Below are 23,402 nucleotides of genomic sequence, written 5' to 3' on the forward strand. Positions count from 1 at the left end.
AGCACTGTGCAAAACCAGCCACATCCCAGGCTCTGCTTATTGACTTTTAGATGTTATCTTGATATGTGGGTGCTGTGTAGCACATCTGATGAGCAGTTTACAAGACGTTCTTTGATACAAGGTGATCTCACGCTCAGTTTCCCCATCTGTAAGATGAGGCTGTTGGGCTAAGCTGATCACTCTGATTCAGGACTCCAACCCAGGTAGCACGGCAGCCCAGATTGGAGCGTCATGGTCCCAGTAGCTGCAAGCAATTGTGTGTTCCCTTATCTCCCTGAGTTCCAGTTTTGTTTTCTGTACAAGGAGGATGTTTCCCCTAACGGAGTAGCTAGAGGATTAGACAATGCGAGGAAAGGCCCTAATACATAGTAGGTGGTTAATCCATGACAGCTGCCACTAACACTTCTATGACTTATCCATGTTCCTGGAAACAAGCCCCATTCTTTCCTTCTCCAGCTCCAGAGTAAAGGTGTTTACCATGCTTTATTAATGCTTCTTGCTTCTGAGGTGAGAACTGCTACAGCACGGGTTAGAAGCACAGAGCTTGATTTAAACAGACTGAGTGCAAATTCCCACTTTACCACTTATTAGCTGTGTGACTTTTAGCAGGTTGTTTAACCTCTCTGTGCCTTAGTTTTCTATCCGTTAAGTAAGGAGCCTGCTTCCTAGGGTTGCTGTGACGATTGAATGAGTTAATTTACCGAAGTGCCTGTAACAGACCATGTCATTAGTGAGTTTTCGGAACATGTCATTAGTGAGTTTTCAGAAGAGCAGCCCTTTTCTCATAACTAGTGGGGAAAACTCAAGCACAGAGAAGGGGTCAGTATGTTCCCTGCATCCTGAAGCAGTGAGTGGGTGGAGTTCATTGTCCTGGTCTCTCTCAGGTCCCATTTAATAAGCACAGACGATTAACTGTCTTCCCACTGGGCCATTCCCAGGATTTTCCAATTTTTATAAGCCATGGAAACATTAATCTAAGGGAAACAATCCCAGGGGAAATTTTGCCTGTCCCTTTCTGTGCTCCATCTCCACACCTGTTTGGAGGTAGAAGTAACCACTCCCACCCCTGTGTCTCTGTGTCCATCTTCATCTCCTCCATGGGCTTGGGCAGCAGAACAGTGCCTTCTAAAGGCGTTTGTCAGAACGTGGAAGGGGCAGGCATCGGTTTAACTCAGTCCGGTTTGCTGAGTGAAAGTGGGGTGCTTCTTTTTTCTTCATTCTTTCACTCGGTTCAGAGGTGCTTTTGCCCCGGAGGAAGTTGTTTCCCTAACGTGTTGGCTTCTGGGGCTCATCTCTTAATTCCAACTTCTGGTTGAAAGGGAGTTATAAAAAGTTGGGGGCAGCAGGTGGTAAATGTAAGTAAGTCTCTGTCCTGATCTGAGGACTGCGCTGCCCAAGGATACGGCAGATGTGTTTCCAGGAAGAAGGAGCGAGACCAGAACCCAGATGTCGTTAGCATGAGAGGAGCGGAGAAAGACCCCTGACAGTCACGTGCAGACATTTCTGTTGCGGCCGCCTGGGCGGGGGCTGGGACCCTAGCCTGGTGGCTGCAATTCCTCACCTGTGAAGCTCGTGAGATGGGAAGCCCTGGGCCCTCCTGGTGCTTAGCCTTGGCCCAGGAAGCAGTTTGTCCTTGGTTCTAGAAGACAGACCAACGTGAATCTACCTAGGAGAGTTAAAGTGCTGTCTGGTTGGGCAAGTCTGGATGGGGATGTAATTAAGAGCGGGAGAGCTGAGGCAGCGAGCAGTGCTAAGAGGGACCCCCTTGGCCTTGAAGCTTGGAGCCACCGGGCAGCTCTGATGCCTTCCCCGGCCCCGACTCCCGGGCTTGGAGCCGCGGTCTCCCACACGGCGCCCCATCTCCTGTTTGGTCACCACAGTCCTGCTCGGGATCATCTCCTGTAGGCAGCCTCTGGAGCCTTGGAGGGAAAGTCTTCCGATTCATATTTTCTCTGCGGTTCCATTTCTGTCTAACCTCAGACTGTGCCAGCTGGGATTGTCTTACAGTGTTTTCTTCAGTTCTCCATTCTCATATTTAAGGTTTGACTGTCGTTGGGGTCATTGCAGCACTGTTCAGTGAGCTGCTTTCTCCTGTTTGGGGATGGTAGCTGGTCTCTGGTGCCCAAAGTGAGAGGAAACAGAAAGCTCAGGACTTCTTTGGCCTCGACCGTAACTTTGGACTTACGTAAGCAGGGGCTTCAGCCATTGCTCTCTAAACACTGAATGTGTGAGTCAAAACTGATGCAGTGTTTCTCAGTCCCCAGCATCATTTGAGATGCTTGTTACACAGCATGCTTGTTCTTAACTCACAAGCGAGTGTGGCCTTTATGAGTCGCCCCTGGGGAAATCCCCTGCTTCAGTTCTGAATCTTCTCTTAGAGCTGTGTCACAGTCTTCTGAACACCCTCCGTGGTGATAGGACTTGCTGATGTGGCGTTTTAATAGCCAGGTCATTCGGGGCCACTGCCGATAAGGAGGCTCATCAAGCTGTTACTACCATTTGTGCTCAGAAAGAAACCAGCGAGTAAGGAGAAGCGTTTTCGTGTCTCAGGAACTGGCTCTGAAGACAGCTCCCAAAGAGGAGCTCCCAAGATGCTTTGAGCTCTGGCAGTCTGGCTGTAGCAAGTGTGCAGGGCCTCCGAAATTATTTTGAAAGACTGTGCATTTGGATGATTTCTGTTTTTTAAAAAAGGAGAGTATCTTCTAGCCATGCCTTAGTCTTGGAAAGCCCCTCTCCAAAGAGTGACACCGATCAAAGCCCAGGTGGAGATTTCCCAAAGTGGGAACGCTGTTTGGTTAATAGTGACACACCTCACCGCTCCCACCACCATCTGTGTGCCAATTGTAGATTTGTGAGATATTTAATCCCTTTTGATTGTTATCCTGAGACGTTATAATCATAAGGAAATAACATAAATACCTTTTTCTTGATTGTTGGAATGTTGAAAACAATGTACTAATTATAGAATGCTGACTAAAGATGAGACATGAGAGGCAGAAAACCTGACCTCCAAAGCTGGGCCTTCCTACTCACCAGCTGTGTCCTTGGGCACGTGATGTAGTCCCCGAGCCTGGCAAGGAATTGTCACAAAGCCAGCGTGAGGATTTAAGAGACTCCAGTGCCTGACGGTACCCAAACATAGTTCCTGCCTCATAGATGGTTCAGTAGTGAGTGTCGCTTGCATCTGAATCCCACCAGCTTGGTTCGTTAAGTGCTTACTGCACTCCCAAGTGCTTTGGTCCAGGGGAAGAAAGGGGGTGGAGGAAGGGAAGAGGAGAGACTTCATGGAAAAGGACTAACCTCTGCTTTGCAGTGGAAATGAATATTTGACAAAAGAACACCAAAAGGGAATGAATCAGGCGACTCTAAGCAAGTCCCATGTGCTCCCATGTTGCCAGGGTGCTGAGGATGGAGGCCAAGGGTTCTTCCGCGCCTCTGCAGGGGAGGACGGGAGGAGGGTTACTGGCAAAGGTGAGTCAGTATAATTATGGACTGGCCTTTTCTGTTTAAAAAGCCACCACTTGGGGCTTCCCTGGTGGCGCAGTGGTTGGGAGTCCGCCTGCCGATGCAGGGGACGCGGGTTCGTGCCCTGGTCCGGGAGGATCCCGCATGCTGTGGAGCGGCTGGGCCCGTGAGCCATGGCCGCTGAGCCTGCGCATCCGGAGCCTGTGCTCTGCAACGGGAGAGGCCACAAGAGTGAAAGGCCCACGTACCGGGGAAAAAAAAAAAGCCACTACTTAAAACGTGGCTCCCAGCAATTACAAATCAGTTATAACCCATAATCAGACCTCTGATTTTTCAAGTCTGTGGAGTCGCTAAGTATAGATATAAATCCTTCTTTGTTTGAGGTCAGGAGTTCAGTAAGATCATTCAACTAGTGAGTCTAAACGAAGCTAACTGGAACTAGTTATCAATCAGCCCTCTGATAGCAAACTGCTGTCCTCATAAGGGATTCTTTGTTATTTCTTCCAGGCAATTTCTTTCCTCACACCCCTGGCTGTTATTTGTGTGGTGAAAATTATCCGGCGAACAGACAAGACTGAAATTAAGGAAGCCTTCCTAGGTAGAGTATTCACAGTTCCTGCTTTAAGGGACGGGGCTGAACTTAATTATTTAGGTCGCTAGATTTTGAAAGTCTCAGTTGCACCCAGCTGATTTTTCTCTTCGTCAAATTAAGTTTGGAAACACAAGACAAGGTAAACTTTTACCCCTAAGAAGAACCAGTGCACGGGTGGTTTAAGTACCCTGTCTTCAGGGTCAGCCCATTGCCGCTGTCCCTTGTGCTGAAAGTGAGTGTCAGACTCCCCATCAGAGCTCTGTGCTTCCCCGGCACACCAGAAGGGCAGCTCTTGGCTGTAAGGGAAAGTGAATCTGAAACTTTGTCACCACTGACTGTCCAACCCCACATTTGTGGCTAATAGGCCCATATTTAAGGGCAATTCAGAAATCAACCACAGACTCCTTGACCAATCACCATTGGCTAGAGGCAAAAATGTGCAAAAGCAGATGTAAAATATAATATAAATTGGAAACAAACTCCATAACTCTTCTTCAGTTTGGGGACATTTTGGCAGTTAATCAACTGTTATTATGTAAAGAATGCTCCAATCTTTGCCATTGATTATAGCACCATTGTTATCAGTTCTCCCCAAGCTGAGCCATATCTGCATGTGACATGAGTCGGACATTTTTAGGGTTAAACCCATGTTTTTTCTGATCTGCATCTTAATCAAAAGACTGAGTAAATGACAGCATTAAGAGAAAGCAAAACTATTTGGCTTGTTTAGCAACCAAAATAAACCACCCGGAGGCCAGGTTTTTAGCTTTTTGATGGTTACGAAAACTGATTTAGGTTTATTTTTTGACATGACACGTTAAATTTACCCAACCCGTCACACACATTGTGTGTGTTGGTGTGTTGTATAGGCTCACCATTCAGTTAGGTAGTAATTCTGGAAATATGAGATTCTTAAGTAAAGGTTATGTTTGTTAATTACTGAGCTTTGAGGAAAAGAAAATGTAATGAAACATGGTCTCCCTTGTTCTTTGTAAGGGAAGGAGGGTGAGGGTGAGATCTAGGGAATGCAGAGCAGTAAAGGGACAGGGAACATTCTTACATAATCAGGCTTTGGTTAGGCTCTGTCTAGTTGAAAAGAACAGAATTCCTCTGAAATTACATCAAATAAGTTAGAGGTTTGCTTACAGGGCTATAACAAGCAATCTCACAGACATCCAGGAATAGGGAGCAGAAGGACAGAGGAGCCTCGTGGGGACGGAATAGGTATCCAGGCCACGAGGGGTGGAGGCGCCCCTGCCACCTCATGGCCCCTCCTCTCTGCGATGTGCCCTTCCTCTCCTCTCACTCCCTGCCTCAGTCTCCTGTCTGGACGTCGTTTCTGCTGCCTGCACCTTTGGTCTGTGTGAGGTTTGGGCTCGCAGTGGTGGGTGCCCCTGGCCCACCCCTGTATGACCGTTCAGCTCCAGTGCCACCTCGAAGTTTCACTGCATCTCGTGGTCTAGACTTCCCAGGTGGACTTCCCAGGCTCGACTCATTTCTCAAAAAGCCTGGACACAAAAGTCCCGAGTCTCTGGGCAGCCTGTGGATGCCTTCCCTGAAGTCAGGTGTGTACCCCTGGCTGCTTAAGTGAGGGTTGATGCTTTGTTCGTCACATGGTCTCTGTCTCCTCAGCTGAGGTGGAGGAAAGGTCAGGTTTTCCAGGAAGGGCGTAGGTGCCCTCCCACACGGGGCTCGAGCATCTGGACAGATATCACTGTGGTCCCCCAAACGTCCCTTTAGGAGCCCTCTCAGTTGACCTGGAAATCCCTCTGCTTCACTTGTTATTCTAGTCGCTCCCTTGACGCGGAGTCCCGAGATATGTGACTGTGGGTAGGAACTGTCTTTCATGGTTATGGTTATAATTTACTGCCCGCTCTTGGAGCTGGGCTGTTGTTATGGCAGTGAGTAGCTTACAGTTACTTTCCCTAGACCTTTCATTCTCCGCTAAATCTCCCTTAGGGTGACATCTCAAAATTGCACCCCATACCCGGCCTCCTATATGTTAACAGAGAAGGCAGAGTTATTGGATGTTCTGTTTGCCTAGATAAATGAGAGCCTGCCTTGTAAAAATGATGAGGAACCTCCCATTGTACACAGTTTGTTTTAAATTGCTGCTTTTAGGAAGCCTTGGAAGTAGGGGGTGGGGAGAGTGATCTTTAAAAACCAAGGACAGAAAACTAGGTGTAGCTTTTCCACCGTTACCTGGGATGCAGGACTTTCTCAGTGAGGGTGGTTTAGTGCTGAGGTCCCTTCTTTACCCAGGCATCTTCAGCAGACCCGAACCCCCAGAGCTCCCCTGATCCGCCTGTCCACAGCACCCCCCCTTGTGCATCTGCTCTTGGACAAGTGAGGCCTGCCCCACCCGGCATCGGGCTCTGAGGGATCTGGCTGCGGAACAGCCAGGTCTGTAAATCGGAGAACCCTGTTTTGGAAGGACTGTGGTGCTGAATTCCCAACAACAAAAGTAACAACACCAAAAGCCCCTCTTAATCCTCTGGGGTGCCTATAAGCAGGAGTGCCCTCCATATAGGCCACTTGCAGGCCAACTCACATGACACACTGCTTTGAATTTCTTTTTCAGACACAGTCTGGCTTGTCTTTCTGACTCTTCTCTCAAGCCCGCAGTGCTGTGGGATGCTGTAAACACAGCCCTGAGGAACCAGGCCCGCTGGGTTATTGTTAATCAACAAGCCACCCCCTGCCCCCATGATTGGCGCCATTCATTTCCCGCTTGGCCAGCCTGTCACACATCTAATCTCAGCCCAGCCTTCCCTCTGGTATCAGTGAGAGGTCCCCTATCTTGGTTCCCCTGGGGGTTGTGCTATTCAGATGAACATAATAATCAGTTCATTTCACTTCCGGAAGGCTGCAATGACTCCCACCCTAAGGACTGTCGTTGCAGATCCCCACTCTCTTCTGTCTCCTTCAGGCTTTTGGATCAGAGTGAAGCTGCCAGCTGTCGGTGCTTACATCACATCCACACATTCTCTAGCTCAGCTGCTTGAAGCTTTGCAGACGACTGCTCTGTGCTCCAGTAAACCCAGCTGGTGCAGAGGTTGAGGACGTGTATGGTGTTTCTGGGCTGATGTAGCAGTCTCTGAAGTTCTCCGAGGGCATTGGGAGATCAGCTAGTGATGCTTGTTCCCAGAGACCTTCTCTGTGCAGAGGCCATGCTAGGACCAGGACACGAGGGAGTCTGGCCCCTCTGGGAAAACACAACAGCGAGCCCGCTGGACTAGCCCTGAGAAGAAAAGCCCCTGCCATCTCAGGGTTATTTCACAGCCTGTTGATTGCCGTAGCTCTGGGAGAATTCTGCAGTGAAGATGGCCCAGGGAATTTTCCCTCCTCTCTGCAAAGGAGGGCTCTCAGCAGTGCTGTGAGCTTGTGAGAAAGAAGGGAAGCCAGCGTTTTAGGAAGGAAGGCTCTGTGCGTGCAGAATGTAATCATATCTCTCCAAGTCCCCCCACTCTTGCTTCCAGTTTATATACCCCAGCTGCGTGCTCGGTATTTTAAAGGTGGTGCCACGCTGCTGACTCAAGCTCTGCTCCCCACCCCGGTGGCCCATCCCTCCTTTGCTGCCACAGTCAGATATGGCACTGCTGCCCATCCCGCACTTAGGGGATTAGTTTCCCTTTGACAGAGGTGTTCATTTGAACTGGTCCCTCCCGTTCTCTTTGCTTCCCATGACTTGTTAAAAGCGGGTGGGTTCTGTCTCCACCTCAGTGGCCTGTGCCCTTGGTGACTGTTGACGGTTCACAGTACTTTCCGTTTGCAGAATAACACATTTGTCTCCCTTGATGACCATGAATTGCTCCAGGCAGCTCCTTTCCGAACATGGCCCTCCACTGCTATTTTCTTCCGTAAATCTCAGCTAGTATTGAACAGTTAATACTTGCCAAAGGGAAATCGTAACTCATATGCTTTATTATTCAACAAAGCAGTGGAACGGGGCATCAGTAGGTTTTTATTGCTTATGCAAAGCATTTGGCCTTCCATCGCATTGACTTGCCTTTTGTGCAGTCTTGATAAACACAGGAGAGAGGTGCAGGGTCCTTGCAGGGAAAGCTCCGTGACTCATTTCATCTGCACCCTTTGGACGATCTGTGCTTCATCCAGCAAAGTCCTTCCAAGCTGCTGAGAGAAAGTCCCTGTGCTGCCTATTTTTAAAGAATGTAATCCAGAAATGCCTACTGTTTTAGGTGGCAGGAAGCACCACCTGGGCAAATCTTTTCAAAAGCGAACGAGGTTTTGGGGACACTTCACCTTCTCGGAAATGGTGATTTGTTTGATAACAAGTGGAGAGCCGTCAGCAGGAGACGTGGGTCAACAAGGAGGTGATGGCTGAGTGGGCACGTCCTACTTGCAGTAGGATTCCAGCAGCTGCTCTGATTAGAATTGTGTCTGAGAAGATTGCCAGAAGGAAATAAAAAAGTTATGTTTCTTGCTACCAGTAAAAGGGATTCTACATGCTGTCCTATTAAATCTGTTCCTATCAGGCCAGAACATGATAGATGGGCTTCTCAGTGATATTGAAAATTTCATTCAACGAGGAGAGATCAATTTCATGTCACAGGGGCTTGGAATTTTATGAGTCACTCTCCAAAGTCCTGTTCTAATTACATTTTCCTTTAGCTGCTCAAACTTGCCTCCCTTTTTTAGAGTATTCGCTCATATTTCTGTGGTCATAAATTAAACAGCAGTATGATGGAACAGAGGTGATGGTGATGATGATGATAACGATGATGATGATGGTTTTGATTTGCGAGCCCGCTGGTTATTTTTCTGTCTGTTGGTTTTGTTTTGTAGCCGTGTCCTTGGCTCTTGCTTTGAATGGAGTCTGCACAAACACTATTAAATTAATAGTGGGAAGGTAAGTTCCAAAAAAGAAACAAATAGTGACTGATTCTCAGGGTTTTCTATGTAGGAGCCTTGGCCGCAGGACACTGGATGGGACAAATTTGAGCTCTTCTGGTTTTCCCTTAAGTTATTGTCCTTCTGAGATTTCTGTCCTCAGCACAGATCTTTCCTCTCCTTTGAATTATGAACTCAGTATTTCAGAAAGCAGGGCATCAATAGTAAAGCGGTATCCACTGACTATACTTTCTTGTGGACCAAAGCCCACTGCTGGCGTCTCTGGTCCATCCACTGATGTTCCAGGGCCTCACCAGACACCCACTCACTTGCCAGTTTTGGCCTCCAAAAAACAAATAAGCTTTCTTCTTTATCGTTCTCTTTGGAATAAGAAATCTGGATTGGCATTTGAGCTTTGGCTCACGGCACATTTCTCTTACTCCCCTGGGAAGTGATTTCTCTTCTCCATTTATCTTGCCTCCTCCCTCAGCCGCTCTGGCAGTGAGCTAATCTCTGTAGAGACGAACCGTCAAAAGACCCGAATTCAGGACCTGACCTTGGCCCTGCCTAGCTGTTGGCCTTGGACAGGTTGGTTCCCCTCTTGGAACCTCAGTATCAGTGATCATGTGAATACTTGGTGCGTGGTGCTGGCCAGGCATCGAGGGGGCAGAAGAGGGATACAGATTGCGCAGTGCGTGGCTTGGGGTTGCAGTGTCCTTGCAACTTTCCAGGCTTAGAGTTGCTGTGGGGCCTGATAAAATGCCGATCCCCAGGCCGTGTCCGCTCTGAGGTTCTGGTTCAGTAGGTGAATAGCCACACTTGGAGGAACACTGGCCACATAGGGGAGAGACAGTAAGCCAGCAGTTCTGGTAGATTACTGATAATTGATATGTTACAGATACCGATAGATTGTTACTGGGCCCAGATCCCAGAGCTGGAGGACCAGTGAGTCAGTCTGTGTGAACTGTAACCCAGTACGTACAGAAAAGGGGGATTGTGTTTATAGTGCTAGACCTTGTCCACGGCAGGCATGCGGCAAAGGCTGAATTAATGTGAAGTAATTCGCCATCACACATCTGTGTGAGAGTCCACCCTTGAGTGAGGTGGACAAGCATGGGGTGAGCTGTGTAGGCACAAGAATCCCATTTCTGGGGTTCAGAGCTTGTCTTTGCCACTTACTGGTTGTGCGTGACCTTGGGCAGCAGTGTAGTCTTTCTGAGCCTTCATTTTCGCACCTGTGAAATGAAGGCGGTCCGAGGGCCCGCCCCAGGGTTGTCATAAGAATCGTATGACACACAGAATCACAGATGTAGAGAGCAAACTTACGGTTACCAAGGTGGAAAGAGGGGTGGGATGAATTGGGAGATGGGGGTTGACTTATATACACCGCTATGTATAAAATAGATAACTAATGAGAACCTACCGTTTAACACAGGGGGCTCTACTCAGTGCTCTGTGGTGACCTCACTGGGAAGGAAATGTAAAAGAGGGGAATCTATGTATACATGTAACTGATTCGCTTTACTATACAGCAGACACTAACACAACATTGCAAAGCCACTATACTCCAATAAAAATTTTAAAAGGAAATAAAATTTAAAAAAACATGCACCCATGGGCGGTGCTTAGTGCTGGGTCTGGTATGCAGTACGTACTCAGTACACGTTATCCGTGATTGTGGCAGGAGGCTCGGCCTCGGGGCCGGCTTGTAACCGCCTCCCTGTAGAGCCTCCCCCGCAACCTGGACCAGGTGCCAACCTGGCGACCGTGTGCTCTGCATCTTGGAGCTGGGCTTCCAGGTCCTCTCAGTGAGCTTAAGTGAGACTGCTATTTAAGGAAGGGCAGGCAGTTGGCCATCCAAATTCAAGCTACAGGGCCACGAGGAGCCTGGAGGCTTGGGTCCTGGAAGCAGCCTCCGAGTAGCGGACCCATAGGTGGAGGCAGGAACTACCCTCTACTCCGCCGGCCCTGGGCTTAGGTGGCTCCTGGAAGTCACCTCACTTGACCTGCAGGACCTCACCTTTGGGTAGGTATTGATCTCCCCTTTTTACAGATGTGGAAACTGAGGCTGGGGTGGGGGATGGCTACATGACCTTCCCAAGGTCATAAAACTAGTAAGTGGCAGAGTGGGAGTTGCAGCCCAGATCTCGCTGACCCCAAAGCCTGAGCTTTGCCTAAGCCCATAGTGTCTTCGGGGCGGGGCGGGCTGCGCTGTTGACGGCAGCAGGAGGAGCTAGGCCAGCGGGGGACAGCGGGGTTAGCTTGGGGCTTGTTTGTGATGGCAGCGTTTTATATTGAAAATGTCCATGGTGTCTTTTGTAGACCTCGCCCCGATTTCTTTTACCGCTGCTTTCCAGATGGAGTGATGAACTCAGAAATGCACTGCACGGGTGACCCCGATCTGGTGTCCGAGGGCCGCAAAAGCTTCCCCAGCATCCATTCCTCCTGTAAGTTCAGTGGCGGGGACACTAATTCCTGGGTCGTGTCTCCTCATCACTTTCTTCGGGAGTTGAGAGAAAAGAGTTGATACACGAAGGTCGAGCACCGTTCACTTTTCTTCACTGGTTGGCTTAGAAACAAGATATTCAATAGGAAATAATGAGCCTGAGGACAGGGCTCTGGAGTTTACAAAACACTGCGTATGTTGCTTTTGTGAACTCGGCGGAGTGTAACATGTGACACTTTACCCTTCGGCAGTACCAATCAGAACTTGACAGTGCGAGGGAATTAACCATGTTCCCTGGGACCTTATGCCTTTCAGCTCAGTGTTCTCTCTAGTTTACTCCTTCAGTGAAGGTAGTGTATGTGTGTGTGTGTACCAACATATAGTGTATATGTGTGTGTGTATATATATAAATGAACATACACCCTCCCTAGTACACAGTCTGATTGTGGGTATGTGAGCTGGGACCAGCCTTAAGCAAGAATAAATAACATGGATCAGGTGCGGGGTGGTGTAGTGCAAAGCATACAGCTCTTTAAAGTGTGACAAATCCTGACTCTGCCAGGTCCTAGCTCTGTGACTTAACCTCTCTGTGCCTCAGTTCCTGCTGTGTCAAGTGGGAATAAGGTCTCCGCTATTGGCTGGAGTGAGGGTTAAAAGAAGAGATGGGCGTCACTGACATTGCTGGGCGTCTGCCGGGCCCAGGTGTTAAGAAGGTGCGTTATCTTATTTAGTCCATCAGCGTCTGTCACGTACTTGGTATCGTGCTTCGGATAAAGCCCCGTCATCCACGCATTGTTCAGTCTCAGGGCTGAGGTTCCCAGAGTGTTCCGGTTTGTGTCTTCATTCGTCCCATCAGTGTTTACTGAGTGACCTAGGTGCCGGGCACTGACTGTGATAGGTGCTGGGGACACAAAGATAAGTGAGACACAGCGCGTGTCCTGGGGAGTCCACGGGCAGTGCAGGCTTTATATTTAGGTTGGTGATTCTGGGATCATTGGAGAGGATCCAGGCCCACAGGTGACCACCTGGGAGAGGACAGCCTGCTCTCCTGACCGGGGGTCCTTGATTCCCCACAGGTCTGATCGTTGTTTAGCTTTGGCGAGCCTGTTACCTTAATCTTTTCTCTTTTTTCTAAGTACCCAATACACACCTGATAGTGGCTGGATCAGGGAATAACTGGACGGCCTTTCCTGCAGAGTGGTTGTTGGGCATTTTGCTCAGAGTCATTAGAGATTAGGGCCTGTCAACAATACAGAGGTGCCCGGCGCTCTAAGTGGATCTCCACCAGCCTGTGCCACAGCCCTGCCAGGTCCGGTTGTCCCCACTTCGTGTACAGGGACAGTGAAGCTTAGATGGACTCAGCAACTTGTTCAAGGACACTTAGCCGACTTCATGCCAGCCTCTAACATGATAGTGTCTTGGGCTTTAGGTGATTAAATACAACAGGGTGTTCACAGCCCACGTGCATTTAAATAAATAACTCATTTTCTCCTCTAGTTTACTGGGGACTTTAGTGGGTTGAATAATGGCCCCCCAAAAGATAGTCCAAGTCCTAGCCCACAGGGCCTGTGAATGTGACCTTATTTGGAAAGAAGTCTTTGCAGATGTAATTAAGTTAAAGATCTCGAGATGAGATCATCCTGGCTTTAGGGTGGGCCCTAAGTCCAATGACAGATGTCCCCACAGGAGAAAGGCGGAAGAACATTGAGACTTAGAGATGCAAGGAAGAAGGCCACGTGAAGGCAGAGGCAGTGATTGCAGTGACGCAGCCACAAGCCAAGGAGCACCTGGAGCCACCAGAAGCTGGAAGAGGCAGGGAAGGAGCCTCCCCTGGAGCCTTCACAGGGCCCGTGGCCCAGCCAACACCTTGATTTTAGACTTCCGGCTTCCAGAACTGTGAGGGAAGAAATTTCTTTCATTTTCAGCCACCAGGTTTGTGGTAATTTGTCACAGCAGCTCTGAGAAAAGAAAAAGGAGACTTAGATTGAACGCATTGGTTCATGGAGAGGGTTTGGCTTTGGAGTCACGGGGGAGACTGAGAGAAAGCACCCTCCTGGGCATGCTTCCCAAAATGCCCTCTGAGGTTAGTATCGCCAGGGGCACAGCCTGCATGACGGCGCAGGGCGCTCCGGTCACGCCCGCTGTTTAAGGTCACGCATCCATTTGGATTCACTTCCTGTCCGAGTTCGTTCTTCCTCTCTGAAGTCATGTTTTGTTTTAAGTGAGTCTGTGTCAGAGGCAGTGTAGGTGCCAGCTGGAGGAATGTCTGCAGTGTTGATTTCCTGTCTCCTTACTGTCAGGGATTCCTGTGCTGGCATTGTTTAGAGGTACCTGGGGTGGTATTCACCTGGGGTCCGCTTCTATCTCGTCTCCATCTGTATCCTTGTGGGGTCACTCAAGTTCTCTGTGATTTTAAGACATGTTCTGTTCTCCCAAAGACTCGGTGCTGAGCTTCAAGGGGCTTCAAAAATTATAAGCAGTAAGAAGTGAAACCCTGTGGGAAAACCTTAATCCTGTCTTTCAAACTGTTAACTGAGGACTGCAGTACAATTTCGTAGCTACTGTTGCATTTGAACTTGGGAGGGAAATAGGTCTTATGTGAATGACTCAAGCTAGAAAACTGCTGGACCACAAAGAGTAGAGGCCAGGCCCCACGAAAGTGTTTCTTTCAGAGGCTCACCCTCCCTGTCAGATGCGTTTCCTGACAAGTCTGCCCACCAGCTGCCTTGTCGAATGCGAGGCTGATGTCCCATCTGTGCTAGACAAGTGTTTTGACAGAGGCTATTACTATCTTTCGCTTAAGATGTACTTATAACGTTACAGATTTTTACTACTTGCCAGACACAGAATCCTCCCCAGTCTCTAGGCTTTGGTGAGTATTTTCATCTGCTCTCTTGCTCTTTTATGACAGGTCAGAGGTTGCCTTGCAGGGAGCTGCCGTGTCCACTTAGAAAAACCACCAGCGCTGTTTTCTGGATCTCTTATTGTAGCTGATAGGAAGCCTAGTGGTTGGTGTGACTCTTTGCTCCTCGAAGAGGTGGCAGGCCTCAGAGGGGGTGACCTCAGTGGACTCGCATTTTGTATGCACACTCTTTCTCCCTTCAGTAAAATCAACTTCGTGGGTTGCATTTGGGTGAGTGGACACAGGGGCTCTGGACCAAGGGATCTCCGGAGACGAACTCCCCATTCTAGGTGAACGTGGGTTTGCTTCTGTTCTGTTCACGGGTAATTGGTGACTGGAGGGTCCTTGAGGTCCTCATGTTGTTCTGCAGAACAATTGGTTTTCTTTGAACGCAGGAACAAACGTTGATTACTTTTGGAAACAAAAGATCTTGTTCTCAGTTTACCGTAAGCAGTCCAAAGGCACTGCCCTGAAGGGCTCATGTGCCAGACTTTCAGCAAGTGGCACGTCCCTGTGGTAGCCATGCTATGGGACTTGCTCTGTGAGGCAGCCTAAGCCACGCTTGCTGGAAACGCAGAGATCACAGTTTCGAAGAGCGAGTGATTTCCTTCAGAGTTTTGAGAAGCTTGGGGTTTAAAGTGGAGAAGGGCAATGTGGCTTCAGAGCAGGGATGTTCTGAAAAGGGGATCGTCCTTCAGCATACCATCTCAGCTTTTGATCGGGTGTTGTTTCAACTTTCAGAAAGAGGATAGATTTCAGAGAGAAAAACTGAAAACAAAACCCAAACCAAAAAACCTTATTATTGCCAAGTCAAGCTATTAAGAAACTTCTTTTCTATAAAATGGTGGGAATGAATAAAGTGATACTGTTGTCCAGGGGTCGGCAGATGACAGCACGTGGGCTGCCTGTTTGGTAAATAAAAGCGTTACTGGTACACAGAGATGCCCGTCATTTACGTATTGTTTATGGAGGCATTTACTTTACAATGGCAGAGTTGAGTAGTTGCAGAGAGACCTGGCCCGCAGAACTGCAAACATGTTGCCCATACTCCAAACAAATAGTATTAAAAAGCATTACTTCGGGGGTCCCAGTGAGGGAGGGACGGATAGGCAGAGCACATAGGATTTTTAGGGTAATGGTGGATGCCTGCCATGATACATTTGTTGAAACGCATAGAACGTACAACACCAAGACCGAAGCCTGATATAAACTGTGGACGTTAGGTGATTATGATGTGTCAGTGTAGGTTCATCAATTGCAAGAACTGCTGGAGGATGTTGCTAATGAGGGAGGCTCTGTATGGGTAGGGGCTGGGAGTCTCTGTACCTTTTAAAATTTGCTGGGAACCTAAAACTGCTGTAATAAACTAACGTCTAGGAAAAAGGCTTTACTAAAGCAAGACCAGTGCTCTTGAATTGTGCATATAGATGTTTCATTTTAAAACAAGTCCATTATCGTATAAAAAGGGGGCATTTATGGGATAATCAGTTCTTGTGGGATGCATTCTTTAAATGACAGACAAAATTTCAAGGCATATCTGGCCCATGGTGATTTAACAGATTCTTCTTGAGTACTTGGTGTTTTATAGGTACAGGCTTGCACTTGGCGGGGTACAGGATGCTCAGACGTGGCCATGTGCTGTTTGGGGCCAGGGCAAATACAAGGTGCTTTAACACAGTGCTCTGGGATTGGGGAGCTGGGAATTCCAGTTGGGGAACAGGGAGAGCCTCTGCAGGACAAGCTCTTTCTCCTGTCATTTCCCAGGAGAGTACGCATGAGCTAGGCGTTTTGGGTCATTTATGTTTGAAGTGTCTTTATTCTATTCTATTTTCTAGCTGAGTGTAGAATTCTAGGTTGCAGATCAGTTCTGTGCAGGATTCTAGTTTACCGTGTGCTTCAGAGAGACCCAATGACATTCCCTGCTTTCATTTTGCTTTTCTCTTTCTCTCTCTGGAACCTGTTAGGAGCCTTTAGCTCTGGTCATCTGAAGTTTCACAATGATGTGCCTTTTCCTGGGACTTTTTTCTTTGTGTTTACTGTTCTGGTCTCTCAGTGGGTCCTTTTATTTTGTAACTTTGTGTACCTCCCTCTATATTCCCTGTTTCTTTTATCTGGATCCTGTATTAGGCAGATACTGAATCTCCTGAGTTGATTTCATCTTTTAATTTTATTTCCTATTGCCTTTGTCTTTTTGTTCATCTCTCTAGGAGATTTAAAATTTTTTATTTACCAGCCCTTCTATTGAATTTATTATGATTTTTATATTCTTAATTTCCAAAAGCTCTTTCCTGAACTCTGATTTAAAAAAATATAACGTCGGGTTCTTTTGTCATAAGTACAGTGTCTCTTTCTTCTTTGTCTGCAGGTATCATCTGCTCTCGCCTTCTCTTCATCTGCATGTTTTTTGGTATCTCGCTTTCCTTAAATACCTGGAGATCTTCGGCTGGATGTTCTTATTTAACGTGGGAGCACTGAAGCTAACTGGACGGAGCCCATTAAGTGGACTTCACTGAAGGGTGGCTGGGGAGTGAACTGGTTGACCCTGAGTGTTAGCATCTGGCCTTTACTTAAAGGTCGTTCCATTCCCTGGAGGAGGCACGCCCCTTCCCTGTCTCTGGCCAGGTGTATATGAACCTGGCATTCTGGAAGCCAAGCCCAGGGACTTGGTTTCTCACAGGTCACCTTGCAGACCTTCCCTCAGGCCCCTGTTTTCGGTCTGATTGTTCAGCCCTGTTTTCTACTTGCCTGCTTTTTCCGAGCCCAGAGCCTTGAATGGTTAAACCTTCTACCTCCTTCAAAGGTTGGGGAGGTGACAGTTTCCTGGTTTGAGGATGGGGTGGGGACCTGGAGAGTTTAACCGCTGTCTGGGGACTTTCCAGCTACTTTGCTGTCCAGCCCACGTCTCACCCCTGCCTCCTGCGGTACCGGTTCAAAGCTTTGCAGGGCCCTGCCTGGTGAATTAGCGCTTCTCATCAGCGCCACTGTCCGCAGGCGTGGAGGTGCGCCTTTCCCCCGCTCTGCCAGCTGCTTCCCATCCTCATGTACTGTGGGGTGCAGTTGAGGTGCTTCTAGCTCCATTTAAGATAGAATTTGTTTCCCTATTTGCATTAGTCAGGGTTCTCCAGAGAAACAGAACCAATAGGGTATATGTGTAGAGAGAGAGGGAGAGGAATAGTTATTTTAAGGAACTGGCTCACAAGATTGTGAGGGCTGGTGCGTCTGAAATTTGTAAGGCAGGCCGGCAGACTGGAAATTGGGGTAGGATGTCTCTGTTGTAGCCTTGAGGTAGAATTTCTCACTTGGGAAACCTCAGTCTTTGTTCCTAAGGCCTTTAAATGATTGGATGAGACCCACCTACATCGTGGAGGGTGAGCTCCCTTACTTAAAGTCAACGGATTGTAAACGCTCATCATAGCTAAAAAATATCTTCAAAGCAACTTCCAGACCGGTGTTTGACCAGACATCAGGGCACTGTGACCTAGCCAAGTTGACACATAAAATGAGTCATCGCGCTGTTGTTCCTTCCTTCCCCATCATTTTAAATTCAGAAATACCATCATGATGCCCTAATATCTAGTAGGTGCAGGAGCGCCATATGTTAGAAGATTCTCGTGCAACCTCAGCGTTACTCTGATGACGGGGTCCTTGAGAGTGGAGTGCATACACCAGAGGGTCTTTGTAGGCTGAGTGTCTGGGAGTTTGCTTTTGTGGAACAAATCTAAATGGGTTGTAACTCTGGATTGAGAAATTATCATAAGATATCATCTATGCTAAGCAGCCAGGTTTAATTCCATCAAGCATGAATATTTAATATTATAAACCAGCTGGTTTTTGGAGAGGCTAGGCAGGCTTTTGCGTAAAGAAACAGGAAATAGGAGAGCAGAAGACATTGCAGGATTTGTTTTGCATCATTTAATGAAATGAAATTGCTATCCAGGGTTTTTGCTGGTAGATGGGAAGCTTCTTCTTCTTTTAAAAATGGTATAAAATGGCATGGGCGGCTTTGGGTCATTGGTTCAACCAGCACAAATTGCTGGTCATTTGTCTGAGGTCAGTTCCATTGGTGTGGTTTGTCTTCTAACTGAGAAATGAAAGCTTCCAGATTCACCATCATGTCAAGGGACGCATCAGACTTGGCAAGAGCCTCTCCTGGCTTTCTTCCTAATTTTGTATTGTCCTTTATCTCAAACTTCCAAGACGGTTTCCGAGGTTCTGGGAAGCAACTGCACTTATTTGGCAGCTCTTTCATCGTTCAAATGAAGACTCCCCTGAATGCTGGAAAGACCTGCTTTGGGGATGCCCAGCCCTTGGAGGCAATGATTTGCTTTAAGAAGAATCAGACCTCTTTGTAGGACGATGTTCCTCAATCTTTTATTCGTTATCACCCTTCCTCATTTTATAGGCTTCCCCCCGCCCAGTTTCTCTTCTCTACCATGAAATATTAATTCCACAGATAGATTGTATGTCTGTTTATGTGCTGTGGCCCTCTGGAGGACCACAAACAATTGTAATGGCTAAGATTTTCTCATCTCCCCAAGAACCAATTTTTGTCCCCTTGGGGGCAACATTGCCTTGGTGGGGAATGGTGTTCTTGGTTTCTCTTACAAACAGTAAGCTTTCTCCTCCTGAGTACAGGTAAGACTTTCTTGTTTCTTTGCATGTCTCATAATTTTGTTCTTGTTGATTTTGGAAATTGGGTAGTTTGGGTAATATATGGGAGCAGTTGTGGGTACTGATCATTCCTCATGCTGGGGCTTGTTTTTGCTGTTTGCTTATTTATTTGTTTAGTGGCTGGTTGGGTTATTTTAGTGAAGCCTGTTTACCCTACTGTGTGAAGCCTCAGTGTGACGTGGCTCCTCAGAGGCTGCAGCCTTGGGCATGTGCACACGCACCTGGGATGACAGCGGTTTTAGTAGGGTTCTCTTTGACTGTGTTTTCCCTGACCACACCCCAGTGCTGGGTTCCACTGATGGACGGCTCTGTTGTTTTCAGCAATGCTCTGGGATGTAAATTCCTCCACAGACTCATCCAATTACATTCAAGCTCCTCTTCAGGGACAGCTTTTGAGGTCATGTTTGAGATTTGTCCATCCCCCAAGATGAACATCCCCTTCTTCTTTCCCTGGTTCTTGCTGGTAAACTAGCTGGCCTACCATTTAGTTCGTATCTCCAGTGAAGTTACTGTTCTCTTAACTGCTTTTCATCACAACCTTACATACAATGTTTGTGAGAGTACCCTTAGGCTTGAACTCTACCAAGTTCCAATAAAGTCAGTCCCTTTGGGAAGAGCTCCAGAACTCTCTATTTGAAGGTCTGCCTCTCCCCGAACCTTGTCTCTGGGGCTGAAGACAGGGACAGTGGCAGGTTCTTTCTAAGTGATGCTCATGCTTAGGACTTGGGCACTGGATGGAGGGGAGCGCAGTAGCTTCTGGTCTTCTTGGGAGGTGCTAACAGCCTGTCTCTCCCAGCGAGATAACATGGCCCTTGACTAGAAGCTGTGGGAAGAGGGAGAGGGAGCCCTGTGTTCTGGGCTGTACCCATCTGGAATGGACTTTCGTCACCCTAGGCTGGGAAGGAAGGAGGAAGAATGGATCAAGGTTCAAATGCCACAGATTCTCACTGTCCTTACTGAGTTTTAGTATATCTTCTTAAATTAATGTTCCTTCATTTGCTGTATGCTCTTAGGACCACTTCCAGAGACTTAATTATTTTTTCAGTAATTTTCTCCAGTTTAGCTTGGGAGTGGGGTCCACAGGGCCATTCTGGAAGTGGAACTCCCTTATGTCAGTTTTGATAAATTATGTTTTTAAACTAGTTTGTACATGCATCTAGATTGTTGAATTTGTTAGTATAAAAGTGTTCATAATATTCCTTTATTGAATTTTTTTTTTTTTTTTTTGCGGTACACGGTCCTCTCACTGTTGTGGCCTCTCCTGTTGCGGAGCACAGGCTCCGGACGCGCAGGCTCAGTGACCATGGCTCACGGGCCCAGCCGCCCCGCAGCATGTGGGATCTTCCCGGACCGGGGCACGAACCCGTGTCCCCTGCGTCGGCAGGTGGACTCTCAACCACTGCGCCACCAGGGAAGCCCACCTTTATTGAATTTTTGATGTCTGTTAAGAAAGAACAGTAGTGATAGGCCCTCTTCCATTTCTGATATAGTAACTTGTATTTTTCCTCCTTTTTTTTATTGATTAACTTTATGCGTGGTTTATCAATTTTATTAAACTTTTCAAACAATCAACTTTTGTCTTTATTTTCTCTATTTTTGTGTCTTTACTGCTTTGTTGACTTTGGGTCTTATCTTCACTGGTTCCTTGTTTTTAGTTTGTGTTCAGTTTGCTCATAGTCTTAAGTTGGAAATTGAAATAATAGTTTTTAAAGTCTTATTTCCTTTCTAATGTAAGCATTGAAAGCTATAAATTTCCCTTAAGTCCTGTTTTAGCTGTATCCCACAAAATTTGTTACATTGTATTTTTATTGTTATTATGTTCAAAATATTTTCTAAGATCCCTTGTGGTTTCTTCTTTGATCTATGGGTTATTTAGAAGTGAATTTTTTTACTTTCCAAATACTGAAGGCTTTTCCAGCTATTTCAGTGTTATGAATTTTTAATTTAGTTTTATTGTGACTAGAAAACATACTATACAAAATTTCAGTCTTTTGAAATTTATGGAGATTTGTTTTATAGCCTAGTATATACTTTATCTTGGTGGATCTTTCATTCACACCTGAAAGCATACTCTGAATTTGTTGGGTGTGGCATTCTATATGTGTCAGTTAAGTTAAGATGTTGTGATTCAGAGATTTTTGATTCTTTCTTTTCTTCTTTTTGTCTCGTTCTGTCAGTTGAGAGTAGAGTTTGATAATTTTCAACTATGATTACAGATTTTGTCTGTTTCTCTTTTTTGTTTTGCTGGTTTTGCTTCTTATGTTTTGGAGCTCTTTTTATAGGCACTTACACATTTATGATTGTTATATATGCTTGTTATCTTGACCCTTTTATCATTATGAGATGTCCTATGGTCTTCATTCTCTCTTCTCCTATTTCATGTAATGACTTCTTGCGGATGTGAGGCCCCTAGGCCCATCAGAGATCTTGTTCTTGACCTGTGGTGATAGAATGGACTTGAATTGTAAAGGAATTGTTGGATAGGCAGCTGTTTTGTGTGGGTTCCTTTTATCACTGTTTCAAACCATTGGCTTTTAACTCAGTCTTCCAAATTTAAGCCGAGAAGTCATTTAGGATGTTAGACATGTTCTAAAACTAGAAATTCAAATGACCACATGTCTTCTGTAATGGACATCTTTTGGGGTATAGATAGATGGGAGGAAGGAAGGAAGGGAAGTAGGTAGATAGATATCATGAGACAACAGTGTTCCACAATCCCCTTCTCTGGAAATTGTTCTGGTGCTGATGTGGGACTCAGGCTCAGCTGGGGCACCTGCCATAGAAATATTACCTTTTGGGTTCAGAACCACCCCAGGTCCTTTCTTTGTGTTTTCGCAGATTCATATCTAGTGTGCATATCCTTAGAACCAGTGTGTTTTCTTTTGCCTTTCGGGTAGAACTCATAAACATACATACGTTATTCCCACGAGGGTCTCCACAGCACATACTTCATTCCAGACTTGCTTCCTTACGCCTCCCGCTGGGCCTGGGGGCCATCTCTCTTGCGTCTGTTGGCATCTGCTTGGAAAATGCAAAGTCATTTGAGTGTTAGCTGGAGCCAACTTAATTAAGAAGTGAAGTCCGCTGAAGGGAAATGAAACATTCTGCAGCCAAGCGTGTGCAGTTGTTGGACGATTCAAGCCAGTGCTTGAACACACTCAAGCTGTCAGAGCCCACTCATATTCCTTTAGCACTTACTATGTAATACACATCAATTTCTAACTACCGGCACCTGCTTCTCTCTCTGAGGGCTTCTGTGGTTGCCAGAACCCTCTCTGCCTGTGCTTATGACAGACTGGGCACATAGGGAATGAATGCTTACCCGGTCCCCTAGAGCAGTGGTCCCCAACCTCTTTGGCAGCAGGGACCGGTTTCGTGGAAGACAGTTTTTCCAAGGACCCGGGGCTGGGGGGATGGTTTCAGGATGATTCAAGCGCATCACATTTACCGTGCACTTTATTTCTATTCTAATTACATGGTAATGTATAATGACATAATTCTACAGCTCACCATACGCTGACAGGAGGCGGAGCTCAGGCCGTAATGTGAGCCATGGGGAGCGGCTGTAAATACAGATGGAGCTTTGCTCGCTCGCCCGCTGCTCACCTCCTTCTGTGCGGCCTGGTTCCTAACGGGCTATGGACCGCTACTGGTCCGTGGCCCAAGGGTTGGGGACCCCTGCCCTAGTAGCCTACAGCCAATGATTACTGGGGGATGATGTGTAAATACCCCAGCTACCTTACCCCTTAGGTGGAACAGGTCTGAGGTGTGTGTTTTACACTGTCTCCCAGAGTTCCCCAGTGGAACTGAGCCCTTGCTGCCCACAGTGGTAACTTGCTTGATGTCACACGCTTTGCTGGCTTCCTTCCCATCCCTCTCACTTCCCCACTGATGTTTCCTGGGAGCATCTTCCTATTAAACTACTTGCACTTGAATCCATCTCAGGGTCTCATACTGAGAGAACTCAGACTAAGACATTACCATGGCTAGCTCCTGCTTATTCTTGAGTTTCAGCCTAAAGGTGGCTTTGTTTAAGAAAACATCCTGAATACCCCGAAACTCCTATCATCATTCTTTGTCATAGCACACAGTTGAGTCCGTCATCATCCTGGTTGTTTACCTGTTTTTTGTCTGCCTCTGCTTCATGAGAGCAGGAACCTTGATTATCCCCACCACTGATGTGTTCCCAGGGCCTTAGCACAGCGAATGGCTCATTATAGGTGCCTCCAAATATTTATTGAACTAATTGATTTGTTAGCTTAATTGAAAAAAGACTCAAGAGAAGCTACATTTATGCTATAAAAAATGGGTCCCAAATTCACCATGGACGCTGAGTTCTCGGAACACCCATGCCTTCCTTTGTCTAGAGCAAGAAAGAGACCTGAGCTGTTAGGGTAGTGTGGTCAGCTCTCCTGCTAATCAGCAGTGTAATCTCATGGCAAACCCTTGACTGCTCAGCCTTCTCTTTTATTCTT

General features: G+C 47.1%; 1 protein-coding gene across 1 annotated transcript in view; it reads left to right on the top strand.

The window, feature by feature from the left end:
* The window catches only part of PLPP4 (phospholipid phosphatase 4), a 118,407-nt gene that overhangs the window by 49,201 nt on the left and 45,804 nt on the right, over nucleotides 1-23,402 (top strand). The window contains exons 3-5 of the mRNA XM_024756060.1: nucleotides 3,973-4,063; nucleotides 8,864-8,927; nucleotides 11,231-11,355. Coding sequence (XP_024611828.1) covers nucleotides 3,973-4,063; nucleotides 8,864-8,927; nucleotides 11,231-11,355 — 280 coding nt within the window. The remainder of the gene's footprint in view (nucleotides 1-3,972; nucleotides 4,064-8,863; nucleotides 8,928-11,230; nucleotides 11,356-23,402) is intronic.

The sequence above is a fragment of the Neophocaena asiaeorientalis genome, unplaced genomic scaffold (assembly GCF_003031525.2).
Source record: "Neophocaena asiaeorientalis asiaeorientalis breed wild unplaced genomic scaffold, Neophocaena_asiaeorientalis_V1.1 scaffold85, whole genome shotgun sequence".
NCBI classification, from domain to species: domain Eukaryota; kingdom Metazoa; phylum Chordata; class Mammalia; order Artiodactyla; family Phocoenidae; genus Neophocaena; species Neophocaena asiaeorientalis.